The sequence below is a fragment of the Oncorhynchus kisutch genome, linkage group LG11 (assembly GCF_002021735.2).
Source record: "Oncorhynchus kisutch isolate 150728-3 linkage group LG11, Okis_V2, whole genome shotgun sequence".
Taxonomy (NCBI): domain Eukaryota; kingdom Metazoa; phylum Chordata; class Actinopteri; order Salmoniformes; family Salmonidae; genus Oncorhynchus; species Oncorhynchus kisutch.
The window spans coordinates 57131652-57143619 of NC_034184.2; the positions used below are offsets into that span (position 1 = coordinate 57131652).

The window sequence follows — 11968 nt, forward strand, 5'->3', positions numbered from 1 at the left end:
CCAAAACACCAGCCTGTCTTTGGTTTTCATGTTGCTCTCATTGGTGTTTTGCGTCAGTTAATCCGTGACAGTTTTGTCTCAGTTAATCAACTCAATACCAATAATATAAAAAAGACTTGAGTTAGTATCTGATAGACGGTTTCCATAATGATGGATTCCATAATGATGGATTCTTGTGCATGTGTGTGTGTGTGCCCGTTTGTGTGTGTGTGTGTGTGCCCGTTTGTGTTTGTGTGTGTGTGTGTGTGTGTGTGTGTGTGTGTGTGTGTGTGTGTGTGTGTGTGTGTGTGTGTGTGTGTGTGTGTGTGTGTGTGTGTGTGTGTGTGTGTGTGTGTGTGTGTGTGTGTGTGTGTGTGCGTGTGTGTGCGTGTGTGTGCGTGTGTGTGCGTGCGCTCACACATAAGGTCAAATATAGGGCAGATGTTCTTTTATGGTTTATGCTTATGGGTAACTCATTGCTTTGTGTTTTATGAATTTACCACACTGGACTGAATATGCATAGAACACATTTTCAGAAATTTCCCAAAACCAAAAACAACACATTTCTGTTTTAGTGTACATCCTTTTAACTTTAATGGTGAAGCGAAACAAAACAAAAATACTTTAAAATAAATTAGATAGAAAACTTAGCCACAAGCACGTTTTTGATTTGTACAACAAAGCAATGCAACATATTGGTATCTGGATTTCCATATATACAGAATAAAATATGATTTTATTCCACTTGTTTCAGTGTCAATTATTTTGTATTAATAAAATAAAATGAAAACAAATACAACCACATTTTTTTTCTTCTTTTTTAAAATGTTTTCTCTATTAATATTTTTGTATGCATCAATGCACAATGTAAGATACATTGTGCTTCTATAATGTTTAATGAGTCTATACTTCAAGACACAACTTTGTGAGAGAAGGTTTCGGTAACACTTTATTTGACATCCCATTTTAAATGTGTATACTTTGCATGGTATTAACCAATAATCTATGTGCAATGGATACTTTCTTCGACAGTACTTCAACACTATCAGCATTGAAATAGAATTCAATACAACTGGTATCTGCTGTATCTAGTACCAAATGGTATATTGTGAAGCTTGTGTCTCAATGAATCTCAAGGAAGCTGAAGTGTAATGACTATGTATTGATAAGGCAATTTCTAAATAACTACCCGGAAAACAGTGGGCAGTAAAATAAAGTGTTACTAAGTTTCGAATTGCTTAATTTCAGACATCGAAAGAAACCAACCCTCCAAACAATTTGTTTTACTTGTTTTAAGATGGGACCTTCCAATATTTGGTGAGATATTTGGAAATATTAAACTGTTTTAACTAGATCTTCAGGATATTTCCAAATTCAATGGACACATTCATTTTCCTCCAAAACACGACAACATTGGCCTACATAAGTGCTTTTTTTCAGTTACATTAATAATACACTCTCCAACAACATAGTAATGTGTGAAAAACATAGGTCAGAGTGAAGCATTATGGGAAATTACGTTTATGTGCGCTGAAGGAATGAAGGAATGTGAGCTGAAGGAATGTTTGGGCACTGATGCTAGGCTATGCTAATGCTGACCTGGACGTCTTTGTGAAGTGATTGCTAACAGCCTCACAATGACGGTTGGCAACACTCACACAAACTCTTTGGTGTGGTCAAAAAAATGCTGTAGTCATAAATGTGTCTACGTGTTCTCGAAATGTTTTAAACTCATGTGCTCTATTGATTTGTCCATTCATAAGTGCTTTTTAACCTCTTTTAGAATACCATTTATATTTGTGACTAGGCTGATCAGAATGTTGGTATAGTGCAAACTGAAAACGTTCGTAACGTTTAAAAAAAATAATAATAATAATATTATTATCAATAACAAAAATTATAATAATTATACATAGAGAAATGTTTGGTTCCAGCATCTGGTCAAACTTGTTTCTTTCAAGTATCTCTCAACACACACACACTACACACACACACAAACACAGGCACACAAAAACAAACGTAAAACATAGTTTAAAAAAGTTTTCCTTTTTTATGTTTTGAAAAAGTAAACAATTGAGAAAATGAAACAAGGCAAAATAAAAATACAAATCGTAATACTTGACAAGTTGCATAGTTTTGAGATTTTTCAGGCACCTCATTCGCATGGTCTCTCGTCTTGCAGTGCATTACAGGAGCAACTACACCGTATCTGGGTCACATAAATATCCTCTCACCTCACTCTCTTTGTTTTGTAACAAAAATATATTAAATATTATTTTCTTTTTTTTTCTGAAAGTGCCGCAGAGACTTCTCTGAGTTGTAGATACCCCCTGGACTTGACGACGACCGGAGAACAAGCCAGTCATCAAGTCCAAAAAGGAGTCGGTCTTGACAAGTGTCATGCGCTTAAGAGAGAGCGAGAGATAAAGGGAGAAGGGGAGAAGAACAGTGACTCAATGCATTCTCCTTCCTTCATCTACCTCCTCTTCTTTCATTTAGTTCTTTCTCTCTGGGCATGAGACCAACCTCCCAGCCCCTCTAGTTCCGCTAGGCTTTTAGGAGCAGCCACACTCCTCTACGACCATGTTCTGGATATCCTTTTTGACGATCTTCTGCTCCTCGTTGTAGTAGAGCATGGACATGGCGCGTAGCCGCGTCGGCACGCAGCACGACTTGATGTTCTGGAAGGGTGCGTAGCCCCGTATGCGGTAGTGGTTGATGACAGTGGAGTGGAAGGACAGCGAGGAGCCTGTAATGCTGGCCACGTGGCTGGGGCAGTCGCCTTCGCAGTAGTTGGCGTGGTAGCCCCCTGGCGCTATGATCCAGTCACTCCAGCCAATGTCCTTGAAATTGACGTAGAACTGGCGCTTGCAGCAGGCACTCACCTTGCCGTCGCACTCCAGGCCCCGCTTGCGGCGCCGCCGTGGCTCACCGCCCTCACCCTGCTGCACCACTGCCATCAGGAAGGGCCGGTGGGACTGCTCCCGCTCCTGGCCGCTGCTGGCCGACACCAGGATGGGCGTGGCGCCAGCGTTGGCACACAGCGGGCAGGAGACCCTCAAACTGAGTGTACTGCCGCCACGCTTCAGCAGGGCCTGGACGCTGGCCGAGACTGGAAAAGTGTGCCAGCCGCTGCGCCGCGTGTCCACCACCTTCTCAGCCAACGACACCGGCGCCGTCTCCTCACGGCCGTCTCCACCACGGTGCTGCTGCAGCAGGCGGATAGTGACCTTGGCACGGCTGCGGTTGGTCTTGGCTAGCCGGAGGAAGATCCATACATTAGCCTGCTCCACCAGAGACATCTCGCCACCCTCCTTGGAGATGAGGAAGTTGACCGCGCCCTGGGAGTCGCCTACAGAGGAGAAGTAGAGAGAGGATCGGAGGATTAGATTAGTAAAACTCTGTAATAAAGTCTGAGCTCATATCAGTGTAAGTGAAGGCTTTGCTGCCTGGTCCTTGAACTGCAACGGCCACATCTGAGTCTGATGGGGTGTGATAGGGCCACATCAATGGGACAGAGTAATTTTAGGCATGGAGCACGTATCATTAGCATTGCCTTGCTTGACATGACTTCACACACAGTAAAGTTCTGGTCTGTTTTTTCTTTTTCCATTAACTTTTTGGGGTTCAATAAATCAGAAAATGTGGGGACGTCATTTGGAAATGAATGTGTTATGTGCAATGCTAACAACAAAGTGAAAAGTATTTACAGGAGAGAGTCAAAATTTACATTTTGGGTACAACATGCAAATATGTTTTGTGACATGTACACAGTCACTCACTGCACACACACACACACACTCATTCACAAGCACGAGCAAGCACATGGCATGACACAACACAAGAGGACTGTCCATGACATACTTAACAAACCCATCACAGAATATAATTTTGTGGTTTAAAAACCACAACATGGCAAAACAAACTTTGTGTCACCTTTACTGGCGATCATTATGGCAGCACACAATAGCCAGTGGCAAGTCTTTCAGAAATGTACAGTAAGAGGTTGAAGGATGTCAGTTATTACCCATAATAAGTACCCTTTTCACAGGCAGATGTGAATTCACTTGTGATGTGGCAACGTGTCTTCACTAGTGTCACTATGGGAGGCCTGCTGGTGTATTTGAGCTCAAATCTCTCAGCTCTGGATCAAAACTGGCTCATGTCCATGGCCCTAAGCAGAGGCATGGAGCAAGCCTCTGGAAAGCTTCTTCTAACAGATCATTTAGAACGTCTAGGCTAATCCCTTGCATTTACATAGGCAAATCTTTACAAAGTGATGTCTCAACAGCACATACTGTAAAGCTCACTTTCTGGTTGTTAACTTTGGCTCTGTGTGCTCAGAGTAAGATATTCCTTTCCTCTCTCTTTTTTTGTGGACAGACACTGCGTGTTGTTGATGAGCTACATGTCCACAGTGGTTGTGATGTCATTATTAGATGGGTCTGTTTTTTTTAACTACACAAATGTCGCTTGAGTTGGACAGCATTTGTCATTGTAGACTCTCCCTCTAAGAAATCCCAATGAGCCCCAAAGTATTCCTAGTACCTCCATGGAGGTCATCATCAATGCGTTCTGTTTGTTTAGCCCACATTTGGTTGCAACAACAATGGCGACAGTTCTCTCTGTGTGTGTGTTTTTGTGCGTGTGTCCACAGACCATACCCATCTGTCCAAACACAGCCGCTGCATCACAAACGCAGCCTAAAAATAATGGGCGTTTGCCAGCGGTGGCTCCGTCCATTGTTCCTTCTTAATCCTGCACTCGGGCGAAAGAATGGGACTTGCGTTAGAGTTTCCTAAGCTGTACAAACCAAAGGGGGCCCTAACCCAAAGAAAACCCGCCCTTGGAAGTACATTTGAGTACACCGCTGCTCAACATGGTCCCTGAAAACATTTGTGAGAAAAGAAGGGGGAAAAGACTAAAGAGAGGTACAGTAATCCCTGAACAATAAACACCAATTGTGCTGACAAGAAGGACAGTTTGCGCAGCTGTCGCACACACAAAGATAGAAAATAACATTGACACATTCCTACCTCCCCCTTTGCTTGTCTTCAAAAAAGGAGATGGAGTGAGGGATGGGCACGAAATACCTGAAAGCTTAGAGGAGTATAAGTGGGGGGGTTTCTCTTCTATCCAAGTACTCTCCTAATGAATGTGTCCAATAATCCCACTCTTTATCCAGTTTACATTTGGAGGGAATAATGGCCTTTGAACTTTTTGATCCTTGAGGTTCCAGTCATATTTTATGGAGTTCTAATACTCCCACAGCCACTCCTGAGGCATAATTTCCATGAAAATACATAACAGCCAGAAATATGCCACAATAACACACAATTGAGGCATATCTTGTTTACCAATTTAAGAGAAATGGAAATTGTTTTATAAAGGTGTACTGCCGAATTTGAGGAATGCCTAGAAATTCACATGAACTCAATCCTATACAATCTGTGTCATTTTATCCGATTTTTTTGCAACCTGAGGTGAACTGCAAGTTGCGGTGGAGATAGCAGCTGTAATACCTGCCAACTCAAAGTCCACTAGTAGACCTACTTTCAGAGCAGACTAAACAGAGTACTTTTTTTCATATTTGCCTCTTGGCAGCTGCAATTTTTTAAGAGTTCTGGTTTGATAGATCAAGCACTGAAAGATTATGGCTTAATGTCTCCTGGACAGCATCAGGTATAACCACATTTTATTTGTAAATGTCTGAATTATATGAATGATCATCTTGATAAGTAAAAGGCTAAATGTATTTCTTGAAAAATGTAACGTTGTTCACAGAATTGTATTTGCGTTTTTCTCTGAACGTGCCAATCATCTCATTCCTCCCAAGTGGATCGCTCTTCAATTTCGTACTTGCCTGCTCTAACAGCCATATGTGGCTCTCAAGATGCTCCAGGAATGTTCCTGGTATGTTCTAATGACAATGACAGCAATGTTTGGAGAGCTCTTGTACAAATAACCCAGTGTTCTATGAATGCCATTAGGATATACGTTAGATGTTGTCACCCACCAACAAATTGAATCAGTTACATTTTAAGAATGCCTCTAAAACATGCATTGCAATTGTCTTATAATAAACTTGTAAAAAATGTTGGAGGCAATCTCATGTGTACCTGAAGTCATTCCAATAGCATTCCCTAAACACTATTACAGGTTACAAGTCTAAGCCTTGGCTCATTGAATAGCACATTCATAAAGGGCAAAAAAGACAGTCAAGGAATAAGGTTTTGAAGTGTCTCTCCTATATCTAGGAGATATAGGAAAGCTCTGGAAATATTTTTAGTTTTCTGGACACATATTTCGCTTTCTTTGTTGGCACAAAACCTCCATACTTCCATTCTTTTTTTTTACTGGAACCAGGTTACCTTCAGACAAGTCCTAGGACACTTGTGGGGGTCGAGAGCAAAACATATAGTTGTCATTTTAGTTTTTAGGCCAAACCGTTCAGACGCTAACGTTTTCATGAGAAGACCGATTTTTGGGATGTATATCCTAATGCCATTCATAGAACACTGGGTTATTTGTACAAGAGCTCTCCAAACATTGCTGTAGCTCGGCCACCTTCCACCGTAGGTTTGGAAGGCCGGCATAAGCAGATGTGGTGGATTGAGACGCAGCCCATGCAAAAACAAAACTGATTTTAAAAAATAATGTTACTTAGGTTGATGCACGGATTTGTAAATCGTAACCCTTTGGAAAAAGTCAAACTAACATTCCATCTTGGCTGAGTTGATCAACTGACCACCGACTGACCACAGGAATCGCAAAGGTCAGTTGTGCCATCAGTCAAGTAGACCCTTTCACTTACTTCCCTGGACTCTCAGCCTTGCCATCTGGTGCTCCACTATCTCACTTGCAAAAAATAATCTGTGCTGGCCTCTTTGGAAGGAGACGAACCAGCGGTGGGCTTCATTTATGACCCTGTACACACAATTAGACACCCAAACCCAGGAAGCATTCGCTCTGAGGCACAGCAGGCCAAGGCATCACAGGCCAAGGCACTCCCAAGACCAATGAGAAAAGTTTGGTGAGAAACACTATAACCTTTGAAGACTGGGAGACACTCTGTCTCTATCTAGCTGCTTTATTAATCATTTCTGTTTGGCTGGACTTCGATAAAGGAACTAGAACCGTCTCTTGAATCAACGTTTTGCCTGTCTTAGAGTCGGGACATTTTCTTGACGCGCTTTTGGAGTAGGCCTTGGCAGCATAATCATAATTTGGAGACATCAGAAAAGAGACCATGTCGGGCCATGTCACGCCTAGGCTCTTATAAAGGGCTTTGGCCTCACATTTCTAAACATGTTTTATTGCTCTGACTGCTAGCAACTAGCACAATAATGAATGGTAGTGACAGCATTGAGGGAAAAAAACTCCTTTTTCCTTCAATATGTCTTTGGGGCAATGCTTTTTTTTTTGTGTTCTGCTTTTAGCAGCACTGATGGTTCATTCATTGCATATACATATATAGGATCTTAATTTGATCACCATGTTGCAGGATAACTTTTTTTTGCAATACAGGAAATGTTCAACTTGTAGTGTATTTGAAATTTCAGACTTGATGTATTGCAATTGTCTTATAAACTGGCTAAAATGAAGATCCTACATCTGTACACTGTTCCCAAGGGAGAGATGAGACCATATATGTGGGAAGTAGGGGGGGCTGAGGGTGCAGCTCCCCCGACAAAATGAAAAATAATAATGAAAAATGAAAATAATAATAATAATAATAATAACCCCCCCCCAGCCATGGATGACACAATATCTAACAGTAGTTAAACAGTAGTTAAACCTCTCAACCATGCAGGTTGACAAGCCAAACAAGAGACTCAAGGTTATAAATACCAATTTAGGCTACAGTACAAGAATGTGCCATTGTATGCCATTTTGGACCATAATCTAAAAGTAAATGAAATATTATTGGAGAGGCATGTGAAGGGAGCCACTCTTTTGTAACTGATGTGGAATGTGACCAAGTCAATGTCAGCCTCTCAAGTCCTTGAGGTTGATAACTGTGCTGAAGACACAAAATACATGACCGAGGGGGCCATTTTATTGGAACAATTAGTTAACTTACACTTAATAGGCAGAGGAGAGCTGTTTTCTCATACAAATCGACATGTTAAAAATCTTCTGTCTAATGCTTATCTCTAAGCCAAAACACCTGTAGTCTATGTAGCCTAATCAACATGGCCGGAGAATGCGGTGCAGTGAGAGAAACACTGTGACCGGAAGATAAATGTGGACATCGGAATTTCACTAATGATGTGTTTAATTAATTGCTGTCCTCCACGGGTAGGTGGGTTGAAAGGGAGAGTGAATGCAGACTGTGGAGGAAATTGGCACTACCAGTATTCAACACTTTCCCCCCCAGTGAGCAAGGTTTTTTCATGGGAGACTGTCCCAACAGCCCAAAATAATTATTGAGGTCCATATTCCGTTGAATGAAGCAATTATATGCAGCAGAACACCCCTACTGCACGGTTAACCCTAGTTATTTACATTTTATTTTATTATTATGAAAGACCCCCAATCGGAAGTGTGGGAGTCCACTCTTACTTTTTAATCTCTAAAGTTCATTCAAACGCCTATTCATATCAAACGGGAATGTTATGGTTTTTATATTTAAGCAATCAAGTACAGAGAACGTGAATGTGGAACCCAATGGTGACCCACACAGAAATCTGAAAGATTTCTTGAGTAGCCCACTCATGTCAAAACTACTCTGAATAAAGATTATGTAACTAAAGTCAGGCCACATCAATTTCTCGTCCCAAATGGACTTCATAGAATGATTTACTACTCACAGGCTGATCACTTGGGCTTTGAAATAGTATCAGTGAGAAATGTAGGCATAAGCAGAACAGAAAAAATTAACAAAATGTCACTGTTGGAACTATATTTTCAATTGGAAATGTTGCATATCTTTTTGTCGGCTTGCTGATTTATGCTAAGGTTTTGGTGTAATAATGTTTTGTCTGTCTGTTGAATTGATGTGAACTCGAGACATGGTATTTATGGTGGCATACAGATGTAGGATCATAATTTGATCACTTTTTTGTTGCTTTATTTCCACTTTAAAATGTCAAACTTGATTTGCCCTACAAAAAAATGCATCAACCCCCACAAAAAATCTTCCATGAATTGTAATCCACATCATAACTCACATTTCCTGTTACTGCAGGATTAACTGCAGGATTATTTTCCTCCTGTAGCGAACTGGCTCAAATTTGTACTCCCTGACTCAGGTATTCCTAAATGGTTCAACTGTTCTTTGAAGTGTATGCTGTTGAAAATGTCAGGGAGGGAACCTGGCTTCAGTAATGAGCAGCATAACATATTCTACTGCAAGGAAGGTAAGGAAAGGAAGGTAAGGAAAGTATTTTTTGACTCTGCTTTGTTTCCTCAACCTCATGACTCACATAACCTCAATACATGAATCAATCAATGTAAAATTATTTTAACACGTTTTTCTCCAAATTCTGAATTGCAAAGTGTTGCTTTCACTGCCATGTTATAGCTCTTTCTAAGTTTACTGTAAAACACATTCTAGAATAAACATTTCTAGAATTCCTAAATGAAAGCTATTTAACTACCACTATACTAGAAGAGCCTACTTTGAAAATGTACAAAGGTTTTCCTAGAATTCTTTGCTTGTACCTCAGGGTTTTTTTTTTTTTTACCACATAACAGGAACAACAACTTGACATCACACAAGGGAGGAAATTCTCATTCAAGTCTAAGTATTGGTTTTAAACACACACTGTGTGATTGTAAGTACTGCAGTGGGATTCGCTAAATTTAGTCTGTCAAGTCTTAGTGAAGAGAGGCTCTTGAACTCACTGCAAATGTCAGTCATGACTTGGAGTGTACATCCTTTACACTCTCAGTCAAGCACTCCTCTCTCTCCCCCTGCTGCGACATAGACCCAAGACCACTCAAAATCACCTTGCCAATTATACAGTGCTGTATTTATGAATCCAATAACCCTGTCTCTGACCCTTTCCAAAATACGGTACCGTTAAACATTCTGCACCTTCAATGACAGTCACAGTTTGCATTGCAAGGAAAAAGGAACAATGTTCTTTCGCTGACACAGTTCAGCTTTTTCTATATCCCATTTCCTCCTCCTGGACTATCTGAGGCAGAGCAGACCCAGATCTCTCTACACATCACACGCTTGACAGCACCTTTGAACACATCACTCCACAGTCAACAGCCATCTTTAAACCCGTCTTGGAAGAAGAAAAACGGAGTAGAGGCAGTAACTGGATAATAGTTATTTTTTTGTTTAACCTTCTTTCAATAACTCTCTTTCTCGCTTGCTCACTCACTCTCTCTCTCGCTCTACTGTTTCTGAGCAAAGCGCTCGCTTGGTCTCCCTGGTGCGACCGCACTACTCTGAATAAGTTCACAGCTGAGGGACTCAAGCCTGGGGGATTTCTAAGCAGATAATTGTTATTCTTTAAATCAGCAGGAGGTCATTAAGGACCTTAAGGGAGGGGTGGCAGGGGAAGGGGAGGATGCAAGCACCTCTCTGGGTAGAGTCAACAGGTTCAAATGTTCTATCGCACAGGTGGAATTAAGCAGGTAGACACTACCCCCCTCCTCTCAAAGAATTAGGTCTGCAAACCTGCCAAACTGGGTTTCAGTCCTGTAGCCTTTGTAGCGTTTAGCAAGGCTCCTTAGACAACACTTTCTGTTGTCCTTTCTATCACTCTATCTCTCTCTCACACACGCACGCACAATCACCCCACCACACACACCTGTGGCACTCACCAGCCTCTGCAAAGGTAATGATCTCAGTCGTCTCGGCCATGTCAGCGGGGTCGAGACGCCCGTGGCCCTCGTCCTCAATCTGGACGCTGCCGTCCTCGGCCACGCGTCCCACATGCAGCTTGCGGATGGCATTGAGCAGAGCAGCGCGGGGCACCGGATGCGTGACGTTGGGCCGTGCCTGCAGGTGCAGCATGTTGAGAATGTGCCTCTTCACCGCCTCCACCACGTCAGTTTTGCCGCCGTCCTCCTCCTCGTTTAGCTGTGCCAGGGCACATGACGGACAGTTGGTGACCTCCGGTGCCAGCTGGGACTGGGACTGGGTTTGTGGTGGCGTCTGGCCACCACCCATCGCTAAGGAGTCCGCCATGGGCAAAGAGCTGCCACCGGCGCAGCTATGGGTAAAGAGCAGAAGAATCCCACTCAGCAGGGGCAGAGGAGACATCCTTGATGAGACGAGGTCTGCTGTCCGGACTACTAAGAGCAACTCAGCACGCACCAACTGGCAGGCGAAATGATGATTGGCGGAAAAAGTGTAGGTCCTCCTGCCAAAAGAGGGGTGGGGTGAAATCCTCCAGACAAAGTATACTTAAAAACTCTGGACAAATAAATACTAAGACTTGGACTAAAAGTTTTTAAAAAGTGACACCTTAAACTGAAGGAAAAGTGAGAACAAAAAATTATAATCCTTGTATTGAAAAATGAGAGATGGATGGAGAAAGAGATGTGTGGACAGAAGATGGTCTTGCCAGTGGTGGAGCAGAGAAGATGGCTGGTCCTTTGGGAAGTTTTGTGTGGGAAGGGCAATCGTCTTCAGAAGGTTACCCCAGGGAAGTGGAGTTCTCTGTAGAGGTCTGGGAGTGCTCTCTGTGCTCAAGTTGAATGGTTTTGTGAGAGTGGGCAGGGCTCTGTCTTTGCTGTTTCTCTCTCTCTTTCTCTCTCTCCCTCTGTACTTCTCCCTGTGTCTTACCGTAATTATACCTTCCTCCTCCCTCCCCTTCCTCCTGATCCCACCCTTTACTATCTCACTACTTCTGACTCATGTGTTTCACTAACTTTGCCTTTATTTATTTATTTTGGATTGTACTGTGTCTCACAGTGGAAGGCTTGCAAACGTTTGAAAGTGCTTTAGTGGCAAATTATTTGCACTTCAAATGTTATTTTATCTTGTTGCTTTATCTCTTGTTGCTGCCAACCTAAACGCACT

At 42.2% G+C, this 11968-nt stretch overlaps 1 protein-coding gene across 1 annotated transcript; it reads right to left on the minus strand.

Moving 5' to 3' along the window:
• Positions 1-548: 548 nt before the first annotated feature.
• On the minus strand, positions 549-11712 carry inhbaa (inhibin subunit beta Aa). Its single transcript, XM_020468328.2, has 2 exons — positions 10765-11712; positions 549-3331 (listed from the first exon to the last, which is right to left on the minus strand). Exons 1-2 carry the CDS (start codon positions 11204-11206, stop codon positions 2535-2537), a joined length of 1239 nt encoding a protein of 412 aa, XP_020323917.2. The 5' UTR covers positions 11207-11712; the 3' UTR covers positions 549-2534.
• Between the last annotated feature and the right edge of the window lie 256 nt (positions 11713-11968).

Bases quoted from the DNA above. Each gene is read 5' to 3' on its own strand.
- inhbaa (XM_020468328.2), bottom strand. From the start codon at position 11,206: ATGTCTCCTCTGCCCCTGCTGAGTGGGATTCTTCTGCTCTTTACCCAT. The intron at 3,332-10,764 runs GTGAGTGCCACA...TCTCCTCTGTAG, and splicing joins CATTACCTTTGCAGAGGCTG to GCGACTCCCAGGGCGCGGTC.